The sequence below is a fragment of the Sphaerodactylus townsendi genome, linkage group LG08, assembly GCF_021028975.2.
Source record: "Sphaerodactylus townsendi isolate TG3544 linkage group LG08, MPM_Stown_v2.3, whole genome shotgun sequence".
In the NCBI taxonomy this organism is placed as follows: domain Eukaryota; kingdom Metazoa; phylum Chordata; class Lepidosauria; order Squamata; family Sphaerodactylidae; genus Sphaerodactylus; species Sphaerodactylus townsendi.
The window spans coordinates 53831507-53858791 of NC_059432.1; the positions used below are offsets into that span (position 1 = coordinate 53831507).

At 41.7% G+C, this 27285-nt stretch overlaps 1 protein-coding gene across 1 annotated transcript in view; it reads left to right on the plus strand.

Annotated features, from left to right (window-relative positions):
* Positions 1–671: 671 nt before the first annotated feature.
* The window catches only part of ABLIM1 (actin binding LIM protein 1), a 230724-nt gene continuing 204110 nt past the window's right edge, over positions 672–27285 (plus strand). The window contains exon 1 of the mRNA XM_048505966.1: positions 672–957. Within this exon, the coding sequence (XP_048361923.1) occupies positions 945–957 (13 nt within the window). The 5' untranslated portion in view covers positions 672–944. The remainder of the gene's footprint in view (positions 958–27285) is intronic.

The window sequence follows — 27285 nt, forward strand, 5'->3', positions numbered from 1 at the left end:
GTGGGCCACAACTGTCCCCAGGCCTGCAATCCAGAGGCTCACAAACACAAAGGGAGGGACTATCAGGAACATTTTCTATGTTCATATTCCTAAATGTCCCAAATTGCACTACCCCTTAAGTAGCTGACATTCTTTTTCTTGCTGAAACTCCATAGTGGTAGTAACACAGTCCTTTTAGACCTGGCTGGCCCTCTCAACCCAGCTTCCAGATTTTTTTTAATGCTGTATATAGGATGACAAAGGTCATTCCTATTCCCTTTATCGGCCTCACAGCAGAATACCTTCGCGCATGGTATGCAGCTTTTCCAGTTGCACAGAATTCCTCAGCGCACTAACCTTTAGCAAAGAAAATGGAAAGAAATCTCATGAAGTCCCTGGGAGTTGCGTCCTGATCCCACACAATTAAGCAAATATCTGGATCCACCCAGCTCCTTATCGCGCAATTTATCTGCAAGGGACCGGACTTGTGCGGAACCTGGCAACTTGCACACTGTGCTCGAATGCACTCTACCAGGCAAACGTGGCATAGAGAGCAGCTTGAAGAGGCGCGGCCCTGGCGAGCAGGGGCTGGCCTCCAGGTTTGCACAGACAGCCGCGGATGCAAATAGTTCTTCTCCGGCTCCTTGTCCCTACGAGGCCCCGGGGCGCATTGCTGAGGCGACTAAGTCGGTGGGGAGCCAGAGTCTGCTGGTGCTGCAGCGCCAGGCAGGGCAAAGGAGACCCCGCCCAGCGCCGGCCGCTCGCTGCCCGCATTGGCTGCGGCGGCCGGCTGTTGTGATTCCCCGCGGCGGTCCCTCGCCTCGCCTCGCCGCTCCTGGACGAGCCGCAGACAGGTACCGCCCTCCGGAGCTTAATCCCGGCGGCACATGGGGAGATGCTGCTGCGCCGCGTCCGCGCCGCGCCTGCCTTGCTGCTCGGTTCGTGCGCTCGCCTCCGCTTGAGCCATGTCGGCGAGAGGTGAGTGAGACTGGCCGCCTAGGTGGGGGGATCCGCAGACGGCCAGCCAGGGAGGAGCCCAACTCCTTGTTCGGCGTCTTGCATCGTGTGCACCGGTAGTTACGCGCACGTCTTCGCCCCCCTCCCGGGCAAGTGGCCACAGCAACGTGCCGAAACTTCCCTGTGGGTTTCCTTTGATCCTGCTGTCGCTGGGGAGGGAAGCCTGGCGAAGAGGTTTCAATCCCCACCCCGATCCAGCGCTCCCTGTGGTGGGTGCGAGGATCGGGGTGGGTTGGGTTAGCCGGTTTATTTTCCTAGAATAAGGGTGAGGTGCAGAGATTTTTTTTCTTCCCACCCCACCCCTCTTGGTACCATTTTGCAGCTCTATGGATGGAAAAATTCCAGAGGTTGATGCACCAAGATATTTAAAGCTGCAGTACATCCTTTATTGTTTTTTAAAAAAATGTGTGTGGGGAGGGAGAAATGTACATTAGTGCTTTCCCATCTTGTGTTTGCCGGAGGCCTATTTCTGATTTGCTTGAAGAATACTGAAGCGAGAATTGCGAAGAAGAGGGGGATAATCTAGGGAAAGTGAGTGCCTGTTCCAGCATTTCTCCCCTTGCAGTTACATTGTGAGAGGCTGTTGCTCTGATCTGTTTTAACACAAAAGGTGCCACTGTTAATGAAACGTTACAGATGGTTCATTAAAAAAGATAAGTAGTATATAACAATGAGGATGTTCGAATGTGGGTTCTTCTTGAGGGCTGGAAACTGCCCCTTCTCCTCATTCACATCTGCACAGATACTTTAAATTATTGAGATGATCTGCATTTGTCTACTGTTGACAGGCCTAAGTAAGAAATACCTTCTTCAGTGGGTACACAATGATCTGTCTGACTTAAAGTAGAATTCTGCAGGATTGAAATAAGCTCTTTCACTGTTTGTGTCTGAAAACAACTGCATGTGTTATCTGGCTACAATGCATTCTATATGCTCAATGTTAGATGTCTTCTGTAATGTTGCAGAGCTAGAGATCCATTACTGTCAAATGAGAACTCTTGGCCTTCATATTTGCAGCTTGATTTCATATGCTATAGCTGTAGCAACTAGATACCTAGAACTTTTAATCTCAGTGTTTGCCACACTGTTCATGCTGATGGCATATTCATTCCATCTATTTTATTGCAGAGGCACCAGGGAGAACGGGTGTGGCTGCTCTGCAAACAGAAAGTAATGAGGGCAGTACTCGGTACATCATTGGTCTTCGTGACAGCTGTGCTCCTCTCAGAATAGTATTAACTAGCTGTAATGTCAGCTCTGGGAACAAGAACCTGAAGCTATTTGTGCTTTCAGGGTTTTTCCCCCATCTGAAATTTATTGTAGGATTTGCCCTCTATAGCAGTAGTTCCCAAGTCTTCCACAGACAGGGCCGCCTTGTTCACACACATTTTAGTTCAGTCCTTGAATAGAAGAAAATGTTTCTTGGGCAGAATTGTGCTTAGCATCCTCTATGGGTGGCCTCTTGATCCACAAGGTCCTGTTAATCAATTACTAGTTTGATTGTACCTGTTGTTACCTGAGGGTGTCACCTGAGGTGGATAACTGAGAAAGTTCGCATCTAGAAGTACAACAGGGTGTTTCCATTCCACCCCCCCCCTTTGTGAAATAATATCCTAAAACTGGAAAAGAGAAAATGTAGAACCACCATACATAACGTATGTTTATGTGTGTAATCCACAAACACCAACCAGGAAATGTGGAAAAGAATTTTTAATAGTTTTTTTTTCATCTACCTACTTAGGTATGCAAAAATGAGGGCTAGCTAGCTAGAATAGACTATGTCATTCGGCCTTAATTTTTTCAGCTCTTGTGCTTCTACATCCTTGTATCTTATACATTTAAACTGTCTGGTTTGCTTGTAATTTTATGTTACATTTAATGATAGCATCAGAATCCAAAAACACTGAGTTCTGTGATTATTGTGTTTGTGCTATTTTTACATGGCCTCTATTGCCTCCAGATGATGCCTGATCCTGGGCCAGTTCTAGAAAGTACAGTGAAACAATTGGGCTACACTAGTCAATAGCTAGCTGTATGCCCTACTAGAAAGACGTTTGGCAACAACTGTTTTGCTGGTCCAGTCAGCACCATTCCACCCTGTATGTCCATTGTTCGTGGTGATTATTCTTTCCTCAGCAGGAAAAATGTGTAGCAAAACAATTAAAGAACTGAAGTTGCTTTAATTTGTGTTATGCCTTTTATTTATTATGAAAATAGTTCCCATTCTCCAGGATTCTAGTTGAGTTTTTTTAATTGTAAGTAAGAACAAATAAAATGACAAGGACAGCCAATTTATGCATTATGCTAAGAAGAGGTATTTTGTTTTTTTATATGTAGGATTTGTAAATGTGATTCTTACATCTGGAGAACATAACACATACTATAGAAACATTGAAGCAATATTTTCTCATATGGTCTCTTCTCATGCTGAAGAATGTTGTTTATGGCAATTCATAAACTTTATCTTCATCACCTCTGCCTTGAAGTGAGAAAAATAGAGGGAGTAAAGAGCCAACCTAGAGCTCACTGGAACTGATTGTGGCTAAGCAGCTGTGCTTTATTACATCTGTTTGCATTTCAAGTAAAATTCAACCTCTTCACAAGACAAAAGGGAAAGGGAAGGAAAGTACAACTGATCAAATTCAGTGTAGGAGGAATACTAAGCTTGCTCAAGAATCATCACTGGCACCAAGCACAGAGGACACTTAGAAAAATAACAGATAGCCAGGACAACTGAATGGGATGGAGCAACTGAAAATTCTGTTTACTATTTCAGGTAGTAGCCAACATCTTCATTGAGAACATTGCCTCCATATGACTGTTATTCAGCAGGATGACTAAGTGGCAGCTTCTCAGTGCCTCATAAGTTCTTGTTGCACATTTCCTCATGTCCATTAGTATAGATAACTTTAAAAGGATATCAGACATGTTTGCAGAGGATAGCCCTATCAGGGATTACTAGCCATGAGGACTAAAGAGAACATTTATATTCACAGACAGTGAACCTCTGAATCTCAGTGCCAGGAGGCAATATCAAGGAAAGATGTTGACTTCTGTGCCCTATTTGTTGGTCTTTCAAGACAGCTCGTTGGCTGCTGGGTAAAACAGGGGGCTGAAGTAGATAGCCCCACTGGCTTGATCTAGCAAGGCACCTCTGTTCTTGCAGTATATGCCTGGTTCTGTCTTGTTCGGATGAGTTGTACTTAATTGTTTAGTTAAAAATTACAATTTTACAACTTGAAGAATGTAATTGTAATCATACGCACAAATGTTATATTTTGGAGACACCTTGGTAAATTATAGATTTTGATGCTTATCACAAAATGTACATGGATTATTTAGGATTTTGTCCTTGTCACTAAAGCAGCATTTTATTTTCTAAAAACCTCAAGGCATGGGAGAATTAAACTAATGCTACATCTTCTGATCAGAGAACGCCAAAGACATCTTCGGCAGAAATTCTAGTGTTATCTACCTTCATGGTGGTAAAGGGTAATAATGAACTAAATAATTGACAAAACAGACATACCCAAATAACAACATATTTTGACTGTTGGTAACAGCCCTGCTTGAAGCTATGTGTCCCACTTACCAAATGGTAGTAAAGGATAGGAACCATGTGTCGATCCCAGGTAAATGTGGCCGTGTTGTGTGTGGTTCTTCAGTGGTGAGTTGTAAAGGTCGCTGCACATACTCCGAGACTTTGTGTTCATTATTGGTGCTTTACAAATATATTTTCACTCTGTAGAGGTGCTTATCACTTGAATCTGTAGTAGCAACACTATCATTTTCTACAGCATAGTGGTTGGCATTACTTTGCATCACAATCCATAATATATGTGTCTAATATGGTTTCATTATGTATGCAAGGATTAGGATGTGTGATATTATATGTTAAGTGATTGCTGACATCAAAGAAAATGGGCAATTATATATTGCTGATGCATACATCAGTGTTCTGTGTATCTTTAGCTAGCAGGCATGGATCTAAAAGTCCTGGTTATAGGGTTAACAGGGTTATAGGGTTAACAGAAATTCAGACATCTATTTCCCCCCTCTTTTTTTTAAATTTGGAGTATTTTTCTAATGAATTCTGTTTTGATCAAAGAGAAAATCAAAGAGAGGAGGGACAGCAAGGAAGGTTCAGCAGAATTTTAGAATTTGGTTCTGTAGATGCTCAAAGGCAGGCCTTCCTATCCTTTAGTTAAGGTAGTACCCCGTGATATGTAACACAAAACAAATACTAGGACTGATGTTATGAACAAGCGCACTGATTTTCCATCAAAGAGAAAGGAAAGAGGAATGCTTATGCCACCAGTAGCTTTGTAAAATTGCTCTTTAATATGCAAAGAAACATTCTCATCCTCATTACTCTGTCAACTTCTCTGAGCTTAATTTTTTTTTCCCTTACTGCTATCTTAGACATTTCGAAGTTGTTAGACTCTGCCGGCCAGTGCTTATCAGCAATACTTTTTGTCTTTCACTTTGCTTGCTTTTTGCTTTGAAAGCTTCGCTACCAATGTTTTATGTTGTTATTTTAAGCTTTAGCTAATTTTCTGATGTTGCTTGTCCTCATTCAACTGCCTGTAGGTGAATATAGCAAACGTTATTTTGTTTATTGAGCATGTGTTGTACTCAATAAACCTTAAAAAGTATTTTTTTCAATTTTTTGCCTTCTGAGTCGTGTGTGTAGCCCAAAATCCTGACCCATGTTGAGACATGGCTAGTCAGCACTTTCTCTACAGTATGTGTGAAATAATGTGGAATTAAAGGGTCCAAAAATGGTTGCAAGCCAATAATTTCCTCTCAATATTTTTCAACACAATGAAATCATTTTGAGATATTTGATAGAGAAGTATACCCATTTTTAAAAATTTAACACCGTTTTCAAAATAAATCTTCCCTGGTGCTTTAAAAAACATGGTCAATTACTGCTTTTCTTGATTCAAAATCTCATTTTAAATTTTGGCGTACTGTGTGTTTTTCTGTGGGTTCCTGCAATTAGCACTTTAAGTTAGGAAAGAGGCCCCATCTGTTTGATGCACATCTTTTATTCTTTCTCTTATGGTCCAGTGCTCCAGGATCTGTAATAGCTCCCTGATGTTTTAAGTAGTATGCACTAAAAAAGTCCCCCAAGTAGCTTGAGGACTTGAGTTGAGAAATGGCTTCCTATATATTTAGTATCTAGTTTATTTTGGTCTGCTCACATGAGAGTGTCTTCAGTAATAGTCAGTGTTTTCAGCTAGTCTAACACACAACACATGCATAATATTTAGTCAGTCTCACACACAGTGGCGTATCTACCTAGGGACAAGGGGTACCCCTTGTCCCCGGGCGCCACTCTTCTGGTCACATGGGGGGCGCAAAATCGGCCCCCCACGTGACCAGGAAGTCCTGCTGCCTTGTCGTTTTCACGTGCCTTGACCCCGTTCGTGTCAGTCGAGGCATGCAAAAACGACGAGGCAGCAGGACTTCCAAGCGCCCTCAACCCCACCCTGGACTCCCCCCTCCCTTCCTCCCCCCCCGACTGGTGACATGGGCGGGGTTGAGGGCACCGGCAGTGGGGGACGGAGCCTGGGGGGGCATCCCAGAGACAATTTGTCTCTGGGCGCCATTTACCCCCAGTACGCCTCTGCTCACACACCCAGGCACACAATCTATGAACATGCTTTGTTATGTAACTGCAATGCCATGGCTAATAATACAGTCTGTCTTATGCTCAACAAATCATAGAGCAGTGCCACATCCATAATTATGGAAACAAAACCATATGGAGCAACATTCTCATTGCTTCCTGGTACCCCTACCATAACCCACCAATCATAAGGCTGATTATGTCCCCATGTTACCCATGCATGGATGATATCAAAGAATGCAAAGCAGTGATGTTGCTCACCCCAATATACCAATATATACCCATGTGCTGCACACACAAGGGACAACTGAGCAACCTGTAGTTATTTGTGGAACAATCGCAAAGCAGATCTCTTTAGCATTGCAACAGTAAAAGCAGCACTTGCGTAACAAAATCCAGAGTGCTCAATAAATGATTTTGAGCCTGCCTGTTTTTGCCTGACAAAGAATAGTGGATTCAGATAGCCAGGGCCAGATACGGAAGTAAGGAATGTTATTCCAATAACAACACCTGGCCAGCTGTACAGTTCAGAAAAAAAGAAGGCATGCATTGTGAATCCTTAGCTTTCCTTGGAAAAATAAACACTTCAAGTCTTGCTGTGGAAACAGTAACTCTACAAACACTTATCAGTTAAAGTTTCCAAAGGAGAAAGACACATGGGCATTGAAGAGTCAAGAAGATCCTGACAGGAAGATTACAGGTCTCAACTACAAGATCTATGTAATATCTCAGTGAGAAATCAGAATGATTCTTGAGTCCTTCCTCAGAGAGATGGTTGAATGGTCTCTGGGTCAGTCAGTAACAATGATTTTAGATGCAGGGGCAGGGAGAGAAGGCAGCACGGCCAGAACACAAATATTCTACTCAGCACATCTGTTCTACTCAGTGGAAACATTCTACTCAGCACAACTGTTCTCTGACATCACAATAGCAGGAGTAGACAGAAGACAGGTCCACTCCCAGTGAACATCAGGACTCTTGGGATTTAAATCAGTTCTTTAGGGGTTTTAGGACCAAAATGTTTATCTGGGCTTACAACTGAAGATGCCTGTCCTAAATAACAACATCTTGGCCCCTGAATCTACACCCTCTCCTCAGTGGGGTACAATGCCATGGAGTCCGTCTTCTAAAACATCCACTTTCTCCAGGGGAACTCATCTCCAGAGTCTGAAAACTGGATCAGCGTTTTCAGTTTCATCTAGAACTTGCAATGTAATGACTAAAGTGAAATGCAGGAGCAGACAGTACCTATGGAGGGATTCATGGTTGACTACAAATGATAATGGGTTCCTCTGCTGAAGTTCTCTTCCATTCTCTAACTCCAGCCCATATTCTTTTTGTCTAACAGGAAATCTCCTTGGGATCTCCTTTTTGAGATTTAATCTGTTGAGGAAGATAATGGTGCCAGCAACATAGTGTTCGTGTATCCCACAGAGGAACTGGAATGCTGTCTGTTGTGACAGTTCACCTGCTCCATTTGTCCAAGCTCTAAACATGCAAGGGGGATGGCATACAAACGGAGTGACCTGTTCAAGATTCCCTAACAAAGAGTTTGTGTTCCCCACTGTATTGTGAAAGCTAACCTACATCAATCAGTCAGCTCCTTTTCTGTACCTTACATCCTTATCTTCTGTTCACTGTGCTGGAAACATCTCGAGAACAGCAGAGTAAAGAAGGATTGTTAAGACGGTACACAGTTTGTCTAGATTGGGGAAAGGCTGCTCTCTGGCACTGAGAGGTTGATTGTTTTTACAGACTTGGGCAGTCTCATTTTAAAGGCAAAAACTGTTTGGCAGTCCTGGTTGGAAACACTTACCGGTACTCCCGCTCCCGGTCTTATTTATTAGAAATACCTTATGTTTGCAGTCTCAGTTGCAGAAGTGCAGTTGAGATTCCTGGAAAGTATTTGCCCTAGCTATCTGTGTCCTCTGTGTTTGGTGCTAGTGATGATTCTTGAGTAAACTTAGTATTCATCCTAAACTCTTCTCCTCTTTGAACATACCGTTACTCCACTTACTTGTTGTACCTTATGTCAACAAACTTCTAATGGTGTAAGAAAGATTGTACCAGTGGGAGCTTATCACAGGAAACAGTCTGTGTTGGGAGTAAAATTTTCTTCTGTTGCAGTGTTGGGCTCCACTAGCAAAGGAAAAGACTATTCTCCCTAAAGAACAATCTCTTCCTGTCTAGCAGGTGTAACTTGAGGATAAGATTGATTAGATCTGGGGCAGCCATGCCATTCTAGCTCCAGGATCTCTTTGTGTAGAGGCAAAATCCAACTGCCAGGACCTTTTAGGAGCATTTAAGGACATGCTGTTAGTCATCTTTTTATCGACTGGAATTTGGTTTATTTGCATTTTTAGCTACCTAGTTTTTACACATGGCCTTTTTTTTGAGTTACCTCTTGCCTTGGAACTTTGAGATAAGGAGATAGGGTTTTAAAAAGCCTAATTAAAAAAAAACTTATAAGAAATAATATTAGTCCAGAGGAAGCTTTGTTTCCTAGTTTCAGTTGCTTTAAAATCTGAGTGCTTTGTACATGGGATCATGATACATGAAGCGGTTTGGGGGAGGGGGGTACTAATCGTCCCTAACATCAGGTTTGCTTTAGCTGAAGGGGTGTCAGGACCCTTGTGTGAAACCCTTCAGAATTCTTAACAACACATAATTCCAATAAAGCGGCCTCCTAGTGCAGTGTATTCTAATACTGGAAAATCTTCTTGTAGTTTGGGACATTTTAACTTCATTGGGGTATCTATGAAGATATCACTTTTACAATTAAAATGTCTGTTCCTGCCATTCTGCTATTGATTTCTAGCTCCAAGATAACAGCATGTTAAACATGTAAGTAATTAGGCTGTTGTTGGGTAATTCATTCTAATAGTCATAACAGCATGGTGGTAATTTTTTACACTGATAAACTATTATGCAAGTCCCCATTACAGCCTTGTCTCTTTTCTACACGGTTCTGGTGACATTCTTTCTTCTTCTGGACAAAGCAGGTTTGATCAAACCAGTGATGTATCTTCCTAATGAGTTTGAGGCTACCCGTCGCTCTGGCCAGCTGGGTAAATTGCGTTGCAATCAGTCATTGTGGAGAACTTGAAACAGAAACTGTTTCTAAACCAGGGATTCTTTTCTCTCCACACCCCTCTGCATTAACATTTCATTTGAAATGGTCTTTCTGTTTTCAGCATTGTTGGTACGATGCCTGCCTTATTCAGTTGCATGCTTTGTCAGACCACTATACTGCTGTGTGTTTTTAAAGATGTATGTTTAATGTGTTCTCAAGGTACTGAAAGAGTTATCCAGATTTGTTGTCTTAAAGGCAGCCAGTTGAGGCTTTGCTGTTAAAAGGTACCATCATGTGAGTGAAAATAGGGAATGCAGAACCTTTCTTTGGTCCACTGTCTGATGATGGGGAAGAATGCAAATGTATTTTATAAGCAAGGATGGAAGAAATACGTGGTGTTCTGCTGCTGTCAGTGAAAAATGTTTTAACTAGTCTGTTCCTTCATGCAGAAAACCAAAGGGGAAGGATATTAATGAGGTTTGAGTTTTCATACAAGCCAAATTAATTACTTTTCATAAAAACTGCTTGAGGTGGAGAAGGTGTTAACATTTAATAGGAGCTGGAGATGATTTAAACAGCAGAAAATATTTGATCCTAGACTTAATTTATCTAACCTGCGAAGTTATTTGCTTTAGTCTTCTGAAGTGCCACAGGTGCTCTTTGAGGAAGAAGGTCAAGTTGTGAAAGAAATATAACTGGGGAAAAATTTGGCTACTTATTTTTGTGTGCACTGGTTCATTCTAAATGGCTTCACCCACTCTGGTCAGTTTCCACTCATGCAGAAAGACCAAACAGAACTACTACACACTATGTAAGTGCATATAAACATGCTCTAATTAATCTGTAAGGACCCCCATAAGTGAATAAAAGTTCACACCAAACATACAAACCATACAGAAAACCAGAATGACACAAAGACAAGAAGACAAAAATATTATTACATATGCAAGCCCCTGGCAAACAGAATAAAGTACATAAATAAGGAACCCTGCCAAGACCTGGTACATGCAGACTCAAAAAATGTTTGACTAAGCTGTTCATATAAGCAAGTAGGTGAATCTCAGGCAAGTAAAGGAGAATGCAGCTGCTCCTAGTGTATCCAGTCTCAACCCAAGTAAGGCTATGATGCTCTCACATGCAGTGCAATCGCAGGTTAGGCGTAGGTATTGTTGCAGATAAGTCTTAGATTGTTAAGTAGCAGGTAATAGGAATAATGCTGTCAGATCACTGGTCGGCATCATTTACGGTGAGAACTGTGGTGGTATATGGTCATCTTCAAACTTCTGACTACCTGTGACTTATCCACTTAAGACTTATCTGTGACATGTACATTTTTTGTCCTTCTGTCTTCATGTTGTTCTGGTTGTTTGTATGGTTTCATTGTGTGTACTTTGGATAGGCTGGTTTTCTGAAAGCAGTGGTCTAGAATGCAAGAATTATTTGGGTGGAGCCAGTGTTAGGTTGCATCTGCCTCCTTCTGGAATGATGAACACAAAGTGGTAGTTTCTAGCTGAAAACTTAAAACACAGTAATTGACAGATTCATTGTAACACCAAAGGTGGTGCATAGGTACCTTCAAAAATGGGAGCCGAAGCACAATGTGGGGGTTGTTACCTCAATAAAACTGAAGATTAATTTGAAATCATGCACTCGGTAAGGAGTTGTGGAAGCCCTATTGGCTAATATTGCTGGACAGGTGGAAGGAGGCTGCATGAACAGTTGATCTTCCACCAGGTCCATTTTTGGGTGGCTAAATGTGGCATTTTCAGACAGTCAGAGACTGTATGTACCATCTTGGTCCAGCACAAAAGCCATGTTATATTATGCACTGAATTCCAGATGTACATAAAGTCATTCCTGGCCAACTCCTTGCTTGCCTTCCAGCAGTAGATGTTATCTTAAATTGATCTATGGTGCCCCTTCTCCTTCCACATTAGGTGTGCCATACTACATAATTTGCACCCCATTATGCTTAACATATTTGATGAAACATACCTGTTTCAGCAGCAGGTCTCCAGGAGCATTTTGTTTAACTTAAAAGCATCTATGAACTGAAAATTTATGTTTCAGCTCACTGTGTATTTTTTCCTAACTAGTAGTATTATTTATTCCATGCTAGATTTGGAAATCTATAATACTTTATAATCAGTCCACTTCTCAATATGTCGGGAAACAGTTCTGTTAGAAACAAACCCAGGACCGCTGATAACCAAACCCAAGCAAGTGTGGACTTATAGAAAGATGTTGCAGTCACATTATCAGGTGTCACTTTTTATCTGAACCGTAAAAAAATAAGCACTTCTGGATTGTAGTTTTTGGTGATTATGTTTGGGCTTTATAGTGATAAGAGCTGGAATTGCAAACAGAACTCATGGGAACTACTTGTATGTGTATATATTTGATGCATTCTATTTGTTTTTTTAATTGGGAAATGTTTTACTGTAATTTAAAATGCCAATAAAGGCTTTACTACTACTAAAAACAAACAAACTTAAAAGCATGAATGGGATGGAGTTGGGGCTGTATAAAAGCTTTTGCAAACTGCCAATGAGAGCTATCTGACTAGTTTCATTTTCTACTTATTCTAGACTCCCTTTTATGTGGTCAAACAACCTCCAACAATAGAGTAATATTTCAAACCATGTTTTGATTATTTGGTTTTATGTATTTGGCTTCTTCACACTGGGTTTTCTGTTTGTTCAAAAAAGGTTTTGATGAAACACCTACTTTTTTGCTTTCTGTAAGAGATATAGTGCATTTTGTATGTTGAAAGCCAAAGTTAGCAAGTTTCTATGACATGCTGAAACAGCAGGTGCTGGAGTAATGCAGCTTGTGGAAACTGGAGGGTAAACCCTTTAATGCCCCCCCCCCCCCATCTCTGACTGGTAAAACAGATGCAAAAAATAACATTGGATGGGCTTGATTTTTCAATACATAGCTGTCAGGAGCCAATGGCTACATACCTTACAGGCCTCTGTGCATTGTATCCATCTTGCTATTTAGGAGGTCTGGAAATATTTTTAGCAAATATTAGTGGTAGAGCCAAAGGAGGAGTTTCAAATAAACTAGTTTTCAAGTTACTTGGCTGAAACTAATGAGCAGCTGTCCTGAATAAAGTAGCAATAAGAATTCACACATGTGTTTGATTCCGTATGTACTGTGAAGTGTATAGTTAGGATAACTGTTTTTTAAATAAATATCTATAATTGAAACTTTATTAGAGAAGCAATTGATGAAAACTGGTTCTGGTGGGTTTTCCGGGCTGTGTGGCCATGGTCTGGTGGATCACAGCCACACAGCCCGGAAAAACCACCAGAACCAGTTGAATCCGGCTGTGAAAGCCTTCAACAGTACAATTGATGAAAGTCTGCCACAAACAGTAAGTACAATATCCCATTCTGATGTGTAAAGTGTTTGTATATATAACAGGAAGTTGGTATTGAGTGACTGGAAAGAACCCAAAGGTTGTTTAAAATGCTCAGAAAAACTCCATGATCATTAAATAGCAATACTTCTATAATGTATAAAGATGTAGGATTTTTAAAACCTTCAGAATACTAAAATAGGACACCAGTTCCCTGCATGTCCTGCAGCTGTTAGTTGCAAGACTAATTGTAAATGCAACATGACTCTTCGTGCCTGATAAACAAGGCCACATTAGTTATATATGGTAAAACTGAGAACTGAACTAAGAACACACCAATCTTATCCCAGTGCCTCCCTCATTTAAGTGTCTCTTCTTTTTGTCATCAATCAAGTTTCATCCTTGAGTGCAAATTTTTAGCTCAACTCAGAGCAGCTGTTTTGTTGTGTGTTTGGTTTATAGAGCATGAGGACTCCATCTAATTTTTTCACATCTCTTCGGTGGGTTGGGGAAACTGGCCTTTCTCTGTGGATGAAAACCACTGAGAAACTGACTGAAGACCAAAATCACTGGGGAAGGCAATGGCAAACCACCCCATAAACATACACTTTCCCCCAAATTTTCTTTCAGGGATTTGGAGTTTTCATTCAGGGGGTTTGGAGCCAGATGCCAGATCCAAGGGCTAGGATGTCAGTCTCAACAGCTGAACAAAAAATGTGAAGAAGAAATAAGATGCTTCTTGAAGGTGAAGTGAGGTGAAAAGTTTCAGACCTTATTGGTTGATCAGTACGACAACAAGGAGGAGAGAAGTTGAGATTACTCCTCTGATGAAGTTTATGGCTCAAATGGAATAACCAACTTAGTTGTTATTCTTATGTGGTCCCCATTAGTTTGAGTTCAATGTGGGGTGACATAGTGAGGGAAACAGATACATCAAAATCAGACGCTGGTGGGTTGATGTATCTCGGCTAACTGATAGACAGATCCTATTAGTGTTTATGGAAGGCTGAATGTTATTAACTGAGACACTGCTATTACAGTTGAAATGTGGGGGGAGGGAGTTGCCTGGCATTATAAATTTTAATTAAAACATGATCATTGTCCACGATCAGCACCTCTGCCCCTGCACTCACCTCAGGGGAACACAAGTCCCACCAAAGGCACTCCAGATGCAGTCAGGGAGAAGAGTCAGACTTGTTCCTTAGCAGGTGTGAATAGGTAATTGGTAGAGCAGAGTGTGGGAACTGGGTGGAGAGACTCTGCCATTTGAGCTATTCTAAAGCGCTAAACTGTGACACTTGCCCAGTAAAAACAACCATGGAGGGTAAGAGAGCCCCAGACTTGGACAAGACCACACCATAAGAAGTGCAGCAGAGAAGAGCAAAGTGCTGGTTTCTGATTATTTTGTCTGCCCTTCCTACCTTCATCCCCAAAAGATTGGGAGGTATAGCTCCACAGTAAGGAAACCACTTGCCTCAGCAGTAACCACCAACTTCACTAAGTTTTCAAAGAACAGAATAGAAATTTATACCCCACCCTCCTCCAGTAGACAGGGCTTAAGGTGGCTTACACCATACATATAATACATATAAATTCAAATTTAAAACCACACTTATGCAATTAAAATCACTAATATATAAATTCCTATGATTGGCGCCTAAATATTGTGATGACATCTTGGGAGGATACTTTACTCAGACAGCTGTGCAGTAGTTTAGCCAGAACAAGTCTAACTTTTTGAATGTTTCAACTGCTTTCCTGTGATGACTTCACATGGACCAACATCATCTAAAACAGCTGCATGGTCAAAGCACCAAGGTTAACCTATCTGAGGTCTGAGATCAGTGGTGCCTTTGTGCACAAACAGATCTTGTCCAAAATTAGACTAGCTGGAACCTGCAGGATGACTTTTTAAGGTACTACCTCAGATTATGAAATGCTTTCCCCAGAGGTGAAAGTGGCACTGGAATGTATAAAGAGTTCCTCATTACGAAAAGTCTTTGAACTTGATTAAATGAATGGGGCTGAACTTGCTGTTTTACTTCCCCAAGCCATTTTATTGATCTTTTATCTGATTAGTTATACATTGAAATTCTTTTAAATCTGATATATATTTTAAATTCTGATCTGCTAGCCATCTTGACAATCCTAGTGGCTGAAAAGGTATGGCATACATATTCACTAACATGTAAAATAATATGTAAAACACCTCCCCCCCCTCCCCATGCATCCATACACATTAGTTCCTGCCTGGCTGTTCTTGCTTTTAGTTATAGGTTGTGGCTTGAATTCTGCTGAAGTGTGTTGATATAGCACAGAAAGTTGTAATTATTCTAATGAAGGAATTGAATAAATTCAGAGTTTATAGGATGCTCAAATTTTAAAAATGTTTTTGAAAATGGCTCCCTAGTGACCTGACGTCTCATCCTACTAAACATATAAGTACTCTTTATTATTTTGTTAAATCAGCTGATTGTTAACACATGGTACATGGTTAATAGATGGTATGGGAAGATACAAGCAATGTTTATGTAGAATTGTTTGGGACCAGAATTCCAAGGGATTTTAATCCATAAATTTCCTCTTAAGATGTCAAACAAGTTGACTGCAATGACCCCCTTGGTGGCCACTGAGTTTTTGAAAAGGAATTTGAAATTATTTAGATAACATAGTCCCCAAATTCAGTTTAAAGTGAAGGGTGGTGTTGTTTTTTGCCTGAGGATCAAAACAAGCTACATTTTCAGGGTTGGATAAGAACAGTTAACATTACTGGGAGAGTTGACAACAGAATTCTTCAATGCCATGTCTTTCTTGCCTTGCAGATCAACTTCAGCAGTGGAAAGAATTATCTATATGCTACCGTAGCACACACATGATTCTGTAACTAACAGATTAGGGCCACACAAACCTTTGTTCTCCATGCTGGGAACCTTCTTTCTTTCCCTGGCTGTTTTATTTCTATAGTTTGCCTACATATATTTAATCTGCTCATATGTTGTATCATGGGACTTTCCCACATGTGCAGCTTACCACATATTTTGCCCAGTAGTCAGTCCTTGAGTCTTGGTAATGTTTGCAGTGAAATCATTCCCTACACCTCCGCCCCCGCCCTACCATTATTTTTTTTTTTGGGGGGGGGTGTGTTCTTGTCTCATCAGATGCATTTATTCCACACACTGCTCCTGAAAACGTATTATTCCTGATGGTGGTGGGATAACATCTGTGATGCTGAAAAACAACCCTCCCTGCTTTTTTCTTTTGTGCAGATTCTCTAGTGATACTGTGTAGTTACATTTTGAAGTGGCAATCCAAAAATGTCTCAGTTTGCATTTCTACTATTGAGAACTACCAATCTAAAATAAAAGCCAAAAACAACTTCTGGAACTGGCACCATTTCCTGAAAAAACAAACATATAGCTCACCCCTCTGCCACACGCACACAAAGAACCACAGTTTTTACCATCTGCTGTAATGCATGATTGTTACTGAAGTAGTCCCTGATTACATGCAGCGATTACTCCTAATATTTTTTCAATTACCGTATATACTCATGTATAAGTCGAATTTTTCAGCACACTTTTAATGCTGAAAAAGCTCCCCTCGACTTATATGCGGGTCATTAAATTTTTTTTGTTTTTACTTTGTCGGCCAGCAGGGGGCGCAGTTTTTATGCTAGCGGCACCAAAATTTCAGGGTACTCTTAGAAGACACTCCTGATGATACCACCCAAGTTTGGTAAAGTTTGGTTCAGGGGGTCCAAAGTTATGGACCCCCAAAGGAGGTGCCCCCATTCCCCATTGTTTTCAATGGGAGCTATTAGTAGATGGGGCTACTTTTTTGAGGGTCCATAACTTTGAACCCTCTGAACCAAACTTCACCAAACCTGGCTGGTCTCATCAGGAGAGTCTCTTTATGATACCAGCCATGTTTGGTGAAGTTTGGGTCAGGGGATCCAACGTTATTGACCCCCAAAGGGGGTACCCCATCCCCCATTGTTTACAATGGAAGCTAATATTAGACTTTCCATTTCTGATAATATCCCTCTTAAAATCTAAGTTGGGTTACATTTGGACATACAGATGATGATGAGGAATCCAGTTTTGAAGGATTTTAACTCTTGTGTTTTAGCTTGGTTGCTGGTTGAGCTAAGGTTTTTGTTGATACCATATTGTTCTTGTTGACCCTCTTTCCCACTTACAGAGCCAGTTTATTGTTTTTCTTTGAAATAAATATTCAAAAACATTTAACCTACTGATGCCTCAATTGATGTAATTTTATTGGTATCTATTTTTATTTTTGAAATTTACCAGCAGCTGCTGCATTTTCCACCCTCGACTTATACGCGAGTCAATAAGTTTTCCCAGTTTTTTGTGGTAAAATTAGGTGCCTCGACTTATATGCGGGTCGACTTATACACGAGTATATACGGTATCTCCAGCTTCAAAATTGCTTCGTACTCTAATGTCACATTAGTAGTTTGATATGAAATTATCAAAGCTGATCCACTTGACCATCCTGGTTTGTATCTTGGCCTCAACATTAAAATTATAAATTATATGTGAAATTGACAAAGCTGATCCAATTGACCATGTAATTTGTATCTCTACCTCAATGATTAATTGCTAGTTCAATATGAGGGGAAATTTTTTTTAAAATCCCTTTGAAACTGGAGGAGGGTGAGGAGAAAATGACTGAAGGGCAACTATATGGATCCGGTATCTGCACAAAATGGAACCCCAAAAAACTATTGGAGCAGGTGCCATTTCCTGAAGTAACAGATACACAAAGCTCCCCCCATCACAAGAAACCATATTTTCCAGCTAAATTAGAACTGCAGTGACCTGTGGCCATTAGTGTGGCAGTCCCTTGTCAATTCCTCCTGCAAAAGCAATTTCCCTTGTCACTTTCACTCACTTCTAACTGTGGACACAGTGTATCTTCCTCTTACCATTACATTGCTAATTCAAGATGAAATTGACAGAACTGATACAATCGACCTGGCGCTCTCAAGGGAAGCTAGCTTAGAAATGGATTTTTTAAAATTGTGATAAAAGTGCTTGGGTAAACAATAGTGAAAAATGAAGGGAAAACATTTCCCTTTCCAAACGGAGGAAAAATATGCAGAATTAAAGGAGAAATTTAGTGTTTGGTAGCAAGATTCATTGCAGAAAAGCTATGTGTGGGACACATAATGTGCTTAACAAAGGAGGACTTTGGCTTACAGCAGTCCCATAAATGACACAGTTCTTTCTTTCACATATGAAACTAGGAGAGGTTCACTGAAGCTGTGGATGGAGAGGCTCAGTTCTTGCTCTTTTCTCTATCATTAAATTACTGTCTTTGCAAAGCAGCTTACAGATGTGCTAAAAAGATATTGCACGGACATGGATATTAATAACTTGTGGCAGATATGATTATTTCCTCTGCCAAAAGGAAGGGCCAGAATTCTTTTGCTTGCGTAATTTCATTTAGGCATATTTTGAATATGTAGACTGAAAGAGGCTTGGTGATCATTATTAAATTGTTTGAACGGTAAGTGTTTAGCAAGCAGATTTTTCATCATTAGTGTGTGGCATATATGTATATGATAGGAAAATGAAGAAAAAAGATCTGCACACCGAAGAATAAGTTTTAAGGGCTATCATTTACTCATCATGCAGACATTTTAAAATGAGTGTGATTATTCCCAAACAAAGTGAGAAATCAAATATTGGCTACCAAAATTGCCGTCTAATATAGGGATTTTCTTTATGAGGAGTTGATCCCTAATAGACTTACTGCTTGGAACAGCATTTCAAACTGCAGTTTATATGTCTCACAAGAACAGAATACTAGGGCAACTTTAAATACTGACATTCTCCTCCACTCTTCAAAAGCTGAGCACAGTTGTCTACATTCCCATTGTCTTCTTGAGATCAACTTGACTTCTAAGGCAGCCATCCTTTGTGCATATCCTTGTTGAAGCTGATTTCTGAGTCAGCCTGTTTATGATCAAGCTGCGAGATGTCTGTCGACCTACAGCTTTTGTTTATCTGAGACTTGCTGGTATAACATTATAAGCAGCTGACATTTGCAACTTGAAACTGGCGTGATTCATATACTTATCTATGATCACATTTTTATCTTGTCCTGGTGGCAGAAAATGTCATCTGCTCTCTTGCCTTTATCCTCTCAGTAGCCCTATAGGGTAGGTTAGGCAGAGAGTGACCACCCAAAAGCTGCTTACTGAGCTCCATGGCTGATGGAGGAGTTGAATTAGATCTTATCCCCCATTTTCTAACCAGTATACCACATTGGCTCCCAGAAATTAACAAAAGATACTTTATGGTTCAGGCTTAATATTTTGCAAAAAGGGGGATTGCTGCGAGGGAGGTGGGAAATGGGGCAAGAACAAACCTGATTATCCCACAAGTTCATTCACATAACAACATAATTTGGAACATGTTTTTCCACATGCATCCTGCCATTGCCAAACTACCTGTAACTATGCTTTAGATGTTCTGAAGTTATTTAGAAAGTGCTCTAGACTAATGGAAGAGAAAGATGCCCATCATAATATCCCTTCCCCCCTTATTTAAATTAGTAAGCTCATTTGCCCTTCAAGGAACATGTCTGACATGTCAAATATATTCACACTCAGTTTTTTTACTTGTTGACATGCATGATAGACAGGAAACAAAAAAAAAGCCTGTGAAAGACACATTACATTTTGTGAAATTTAGGGATTTTCTACTGAGTACCAGCATCTTTTTTTCAGAGTTCTTCCATGTCCTGGTCCTTGTGCTTCAGCCCCCTCCACTTGGCCAGAAAAAGAGACCATGAACCCTTAGGAACAGTTTAGTGGAGACCTGCAAAGGAAAGGAAACATTGATGGAACTAGGTGCCACCGTATGTATGAGTACTGGCACTTCTTTTAAACAAAAATAAGCACTGGTGAAGTTTCTCTTGGGGTCTGTGGAAAAATCTAGAGAGGCATGAGCTGTAGGGTTTTCACAAAAATCCTTGCAGAGGTATGACAGTTCAGAAAACAAACACAGGTAGGGTTGCCAGCTCCAGGTTGGAAAACATCTGGATATTTAGGGGATGGAGCCTGAGGAGGGTGGGGTTTGGTGGAGGAACTTCAGTGGGGTATAGTACCACAGAGTCCACCTTCCAAAGGGCTCTGTACAAGAAACTTCTCTGGTGGACAATTATCCAGTGGGTACTATAGACTATCCCCTGGTTTTAGCAGCTTCCACACTGGCCTTGTTGCAAATGTTGCAAACTGGGGCAGGGACATGTGAGCCCTGTGACTGGAGATCAGGATTCCTTGACAGAAGGGGCTGGTGTTTGTGTTCAGCCAGCCAGTGAATGGCTTCTGAAGTGCTAGTTAAAAATCACAAAGGACTGGGCTTTTAACGCTGATGCAGATTCACACGTGGCTCCTTCTATGTTAATTACTAAGTCTCTTGGCAGACACAGCTGCTGCTCTGTTTCTAGTTCAGTGTAATTAATCATCCAGCCTGAATCAAAGGAAAAAAGCAGATGCCTTTGGCCTCATTAGCTGGAGAAAAACTGGAAATTTCTGTGTCCAAAAGGCTCTGATCCCTGGAGAAGGCAAAAGATTTGCCATTTATTCATTCCTTTGTGGCACAAGTGAGCAATGTTTCTTGCCCTGTAAGGCAGATACAGAAGTACACTGAGTTCTGTAAACAAAGGCAACATCTTCACTTACAGCCATTGAGTAGGATGAAAAGAAAGAGGTATATTTTGACCTGAAATATGAATGGAATTAGATTTTTAAAAATTTCAGATAGAAACCATTTTCCAACATTAGTTGGAATTTATTTAAAGGTTCCCTCCCCAACCAAATATACACAGTCTGTTTGCACTTTAGATTGTTATCACCCTCTCTCTTAAGACTTGGGGTTCCAACCTCCAGATGGGATCTGAAGATATCCCAGAATTATGACCAATCTCCAGGTGACCTAGATCAGTTCTCTTGGAAAATGGCTGCTTTTGTACGTGGACTGTATGGCCTTGTACCTTGTTAGGGAAATACCTGGAGATCTTGAGGGTAGAACATGAAAAGAGCAGGGTTTGAAGTCCCTCAGGAGAAATTTCAATGGGGTATAATGTCTTAGAGTGCATTATTGCAAAGTGGCCATCTTCTCCAGGGCCAGCGTTTCCGCGATCTTGAGGCATTTAATGGCGAGCCTACAGAGACGGCAAAAGTGCACCAAATCTCCAGGCCTGACCACATTACGCACAGGGGCGCCCTTGAGCTGCATCTAGCGCCGCCCTCGCGCTACCCGATCGTCGTGAAGCCCGGCGTTTCCCAAGTGCGCTTGGAAGCGACTCCTTGCTGGGGAAACGCCGCCCAGCCTCCTGCCCCAGCCGAACGCAGCTTCAAGATGCCTCCCCCGCCACCCTCCGGCATCCTCGGGCGCTGTCGCCGAGGCCTGGGGACACGCCCCCCTGCCCTGTGCCGCTGGAGCAGGCACGCAGGGCCGGGGGGCGTGTCCCCAGGCCTCGGCGACGTGCCGGAGGCCCGGGGACACGCCGGGTCGGCTGGGTGCCAGCGCTCCGCGGCGCTGGCGTCCTGGCTCTTTCCAGGACCGTCCATGCAGACGGTCCCAGCGTCGTCGGGTCGGCGCGAAATGCGCCAACCTAGCCACTTCCGCCTCCGTGCGGAAACGGCCCAGGTGAACTGATCTCTGTTGCCTGGATATCAATTGTAATAGTGGGGGATCTCCAGCCACCACCTGGAGATTGGAAACCCCATACTACCCTGAGATATCTCCCTTTCCCAAGCCGTGCTCTCTCAAGGCTGTACCCCAAACCTCCAGGTATTTCCCAAGTAAGAATTGACTACCTTGTTGGAGAACAGAAGGTAGAATGTTCTGATGAAAGCTTTTTGGCTTTCTTATAAGTAGGGTTGCCTGCTCTGGATTGGGGTGTTCCTAAAGATTGGTGGAAGGGAGCCTGAGGAAAGTGAAGTTTGAGCAGAGTAGGACACTTAATGCGGACCTGATACCATAAAATCGACCTCCTAAAGCTATCATTTTGTCCAGGAATCTATGTTCTGAAGGTTCTGGAAAAACTCCAGGTCCCACCTGGAGATTGCAAACCTATTTATAAGCCCTTCATGATCTTACAACCACATACCTAAAGGCCCACTTCTCCCTGCATGTTTATGTGCTGTGGCTGCACCATTCCCATCAGGGACTACTTACTGTGCCCCTTTTGTCTTGGGCACACTTAGCAACAGCCTGGACTTGGGCTTTCTCAATGGCTGCCCCACATCTGTGGAACATATGTTGCCAACATCCAAGTGGGGCCTGGAATTGTCCAAAATTTATAACTAACTAGCGGGGCCCGGCCACACGTTGCTGTGGCAATTATCCCCTGGTTTTAGCAGTTTTGAAGGGTGGACTCAGTGGCATCTAGGGTTGTCCATTATGGGTTGGAAAATACCTGGAAATGTTGGGAGTGGAGCCTGAGGAGGGGATGTGAATTGATCTCTATTGTCAGGTAATCAGTCATCATCCCAAGAGATCCCCAGTCACCACCTGGCAACCCTGACAGCATCACATCCCTTCTCAGTTTCTTCCCCAAACTCTGCCATCCCCTAATATTCTGTTGGACTTGTGCAGCAGCCTCAGTCTGGACCAAAGGGAATGTGTGCCCCAATACTTTCAAATTTGGTTTTGATTTACTGTTTTAATGTTGTTAATTATATTATTTTATAGTGCATTTTATTTTATTGTAGCTGCCTGGGGTCCTGACTTGTCAGAAGAAAGATGGGCATATTAATGTTTTGAATAGATATAGTTGTTGTGAATTTTAGTCTTTTTCATTCTTCAATCATAGCTACAATCCTGGCTGCAACTTGAAAAAGTTCCTGTTCCTCAGAATCAGAATTGTTGAAGTGGAAGGCTTTGCATATGTAGCATTTCAGGCTGCCACCTATTACAATTTTTAGCCTTTTCTAATAATAGCAGCCAGTGTGGTTTAGATGTCAGTCTAGGTCCAGGTTCAAATCTCCACTTGTGCCAGGGAAGCTTGCTGGGTTGTGCAAGTCACAAGTCACACACTCTCAGCCTGACCCTGGCAAGTATTTGGATGAGGGACACGAACACTCCATAGAATTCTAGTGTTGTGCCTTGGAAACAGGCAATAGCAAATCATCTCCTCATGCAGCGGTTTTCAACCTGTGGGTTGTGACCCCTTTGGGGGTCGAAAGACCCTTTCACAGAGGTCACACATATTTCCAATGGTCTTAGGAACCGAGACACAAATAATTTTATGGTTGGGGGTCACCACAACATGAGGAACTGTATTAAAGGGTCGCGGCATTAGGAAGGTTGAGAACCACTGTCCTAATGTTTCTTGCCTTAAAACCCTATAGAGTCACCATAAATCAGCTGTGACTTGACAGTAAATAATAACGGTTATCAGGGTACAATGTGAAAACTCTGCTTTCTGTATTTTCAGAGCAATTTTTGTCTTTGTGCTCTTGCTGTGGAGCGTTTGGTTGGCCATTATTAAAATGGGATGTTGGACTAGTTGGACCTTCGTTTGATCTAGCAGTGTAGATCTTATTAAAAGAGGTGGAGATGAACTACTTCTATACATACATACACAAGTACTAAAAAGAAAGTGAAAAGTGGATCTCACACATTAAATCTTGGTTATGGATGCATACATGAATATGTGAAATGTACCATATTGTTTGTCATAGTCTGTGTTATTACCAAGTGATTCACTTAGTGACTAAGTGAAAGCTTCAAAACTATTATTGATTAGCAGACAAAGTCATGTATAAAACTCTGCAGAACTAAGGAGTCAGCATCCTAGTAGTAGAACTTTTTTGTCAGAATCAAAATCTCTCTAGTACAAGGTGTCTGCACTCCTCAGAATCATACCTCTCAGTCTTTCCATTTACAATTTTTGTTGTTGGTATGCTCTGTGGTTCTTTCCATAAAGGCTTCCCATTCCAGAGAGCTGACATAATGTTCTTCTGCTTGGTTAACTATTGGTGGCTATTGTTAACGTTTAAGGCAGTGATGGCGAACCTATGGCACGGGTGCCAGAGGTGGCACTCAGAGCCCTCTCTGTGGGCACGCACAAACAGAGTTCATCATGTGGGGGGGGAATTGCCCCCCCCCACATCTAGGCTGGCCTGGGCCGCTGGGCTCGATTATTAGCATTAAACCTAAGACCTAGTTTTGGGGAAGCAGTGTAGGTAACCCTGTTAAACCCCACTGATTTTCATGCGAAGAACTGAAGCACGATTCTTTACCTAGGAGTAAACTCATTTGCTGGCAATGGGGCTTGCTTCTGAGTAAATCCTCCTAGGGTCATGAGTCACCCGTTCGAAGCGTTGCACGGTGCTTCAAAGCATAGCCACTGACTACAAAGCATAGCCACTGACTACGGTGCTTCAAAGCATAGCCACCAAGCTTACTCCTGAGTAACGTGTGTCTCGGAGCCAACCGTTTTTTCTAAACTAAAACCTCAGTATTCAGGTTAAATTGCCGTGTTGGCACTTTGCGATAAATAAGTGGGTTTTGGGTTGCAGTTTGGGCACTCAGTCTTGAAAAGGTTCGCCATCACTGGTTTAAGGCATGAGTTATGTGGCCAGCCAGACGCTTGTTCATCCCGTACAAAACAACACACTATAGCTTTAAGAGCTGACCTCCCAGAATGCAATAGGTACATTTTGCCTAATATGGCAGATTTAAAGAAGGACTGAGAATGGGTGACAATTCTTTTTAAAGGAAAATATACTTTCTTCCTCTTTAGGGGTGATATTTTTTTATCCTGCCCTATTCTAATAGCTTCGGTCAGCATAAAACCTTATTATGAAGTAAATTTGATGATCTATACATTGTATTTCTGAGAAGCAAGTTCCTCTGAACTTTGTATAGTAATAATTGTTTGGAGATTCTGAGCGTGAGTCTAAAACACAGTCAAATTTTGTGTAAAAAAAGAAAAAAGCCAAATTTGGTGACCTGACTTGAAAGCCAGGGACTGTGGCTTAGAGTCCATTTGCTACTTGCAGCTAAACTCAGTTTCAGTCTCTGGTATCTCTAGTCAAAGGATCTGTAGGCCAACTGGAATAGCAAACAGTGGGCTTTGTGAAGTAGGGCCTTGGGGAACCAATAAGCCAAGAGGCTTTCCCCATTCCCCCTCCCCCCGCATTTGTGCCATTGAAGTTTTGCGGGTGACCTTGGACCAGTCACTCTCAGCCAAACCTTCCTTGCAGGGCTGTTGTGAAGGTAACATGGAGGAGAGGAGCATGATGTAAGTCACTTGGTTTCTACTGGGAAGAAAGGTGGCTTGGGATGTGACTCGGAGGACTCCAAGTTGCAAAGGGCTTGAAAACTAGCATCAAGCTCTTTGTATTGGGACCAGGAGCAAATATGTAGCTAATAGGGATGCCAGCATCCTATGAAATTACCACTCATCTCTAGACTAGAGAGATCAGTTCCCCAGGAGAAAATGGATGCTTTGGAGAGTGGACTCTGATACAGCACTCCACTGAGATCTGGGAGTTGTACCCCCTATACCCCAATAGTGGCCATGGGGAACCTTGTAACCCTAGTAGCCAGTGAAATGGAAGCAGCTCTGGAGGGATAAATTCAGAGACAAGAGTCTCATGACCACAGTTTGTGCCAAATGATGATTCTGATACATCTTCAAAGTTATCTTATCTGGAGGTTCTGTAGTGAACATCAGCATGGCTAGGTTGACAGTATAAATAAGGGGCCAGTTTACAAGCTAGATGTAACTGAAAGAAGGTGTTCCCTGCAACAATCTTGACCTAGTTATCCATCTTCACAGCGTACACAGCCCTGTTCCTTAACTTAAGAACAAACAGCTTGCTCTAAAATACATCCACACATGCGTGCATTGAATGTAGCAAAGGCTGTCTGGCAATTTTAGTTACAAAATGTGCCAAACCTGGCTGCTACTAGAGAAATGCTATATTAAGCTCCTAACAGCTGCTTCAGGCAGTGAAATACAATAAAAACCAAAAATGTTGTATGATTTTATAGCAGCATTTCACATGCAGTATCTATGGAGACCTGAATATTCTGCATGGTGCAAATGGAGAGCTTTCAAGTTTATTTAGACAGTATACCTTGTCTCACTGAAAGACAAAACTCATGCGAAGGGGCAATGAAACGGCCATATAGATATTTCAGGAGCATCAGATTCCAGCACACAACTTTGTACTCTGCACATGTTCCTGGCATTGCTTCAGATCTCCTTTCCTTGAACCAGAGATTGATTCAAGAGGGTAAGGAAGAGGAGTAGTAATTTGGATTTATACCCCACCTTTCTCTTCTGTAAGGAGACTGAAAGGGGCTTACAAACTCCTTTCCCTTCCTCTCCCCACAACAGACACCTTGTGAGGTAGGTTGGACTGAGAGAGTTCCGAAGATCTGTGACTAGCCCAAGGTTACTCAGCAGGAATGTAGGAGTGGGAAAACAATCTGGTTCACCAGATAAGAGTCTACTGCTCATGTGGAGAAATAGGGAATCATACCTGGTTTTCAGATTAGAATCCACATGTTCTTAACTACTACACCATGCTTTGGTTGTGAAGAGACAACAGAAGTTCCTCCAGCCCAGCATTTCTAGCATTCCTTCCCATGCATGTCTTTGCTAACTCAGGACCAACAAAACATTAGCCCATGCACTTAGGAATGGAGAATGGGGAGGTGATGCTCTGAAATCTGTTCCCCCCCCCCCTCAGAATAATCCCTTTTGAGTTGCTTTTTCCTTGCTAGAACTTCAATTTGGACCTGTATTTTTTTTTAAATCCATGGTGAGGAAAAGCAACTTGGAAGAAAAGTATTTTGAGAAAGAAAAAATGGTTAAGGAATCTCCTTCATACCCACCTTCATCTTTGCTAATTTTAGCTTCCAATGTGTTCTGTTCTTTAAGAAGAAAAAAAACCCACAAGGGAAAATTATCATGGAATCTGTATAATATCTAAGTTGGAATAATAGTACAATTCTTTAAAAAGTTTCTGAAAGCAACACTGTGATATAGAATTCTACACATGAGATCATCTCAAAATGATTAGTTTAACCATAAAATACAGAAAATATGGAATATGCATGTTTATCTAGTACAAAATTAAGACTGCTAAAATTAAAACAGTCCATACCAAACTACAGTTCAGAGAACCATTTCATAAGCTGGGATGTGTCATAATACCAA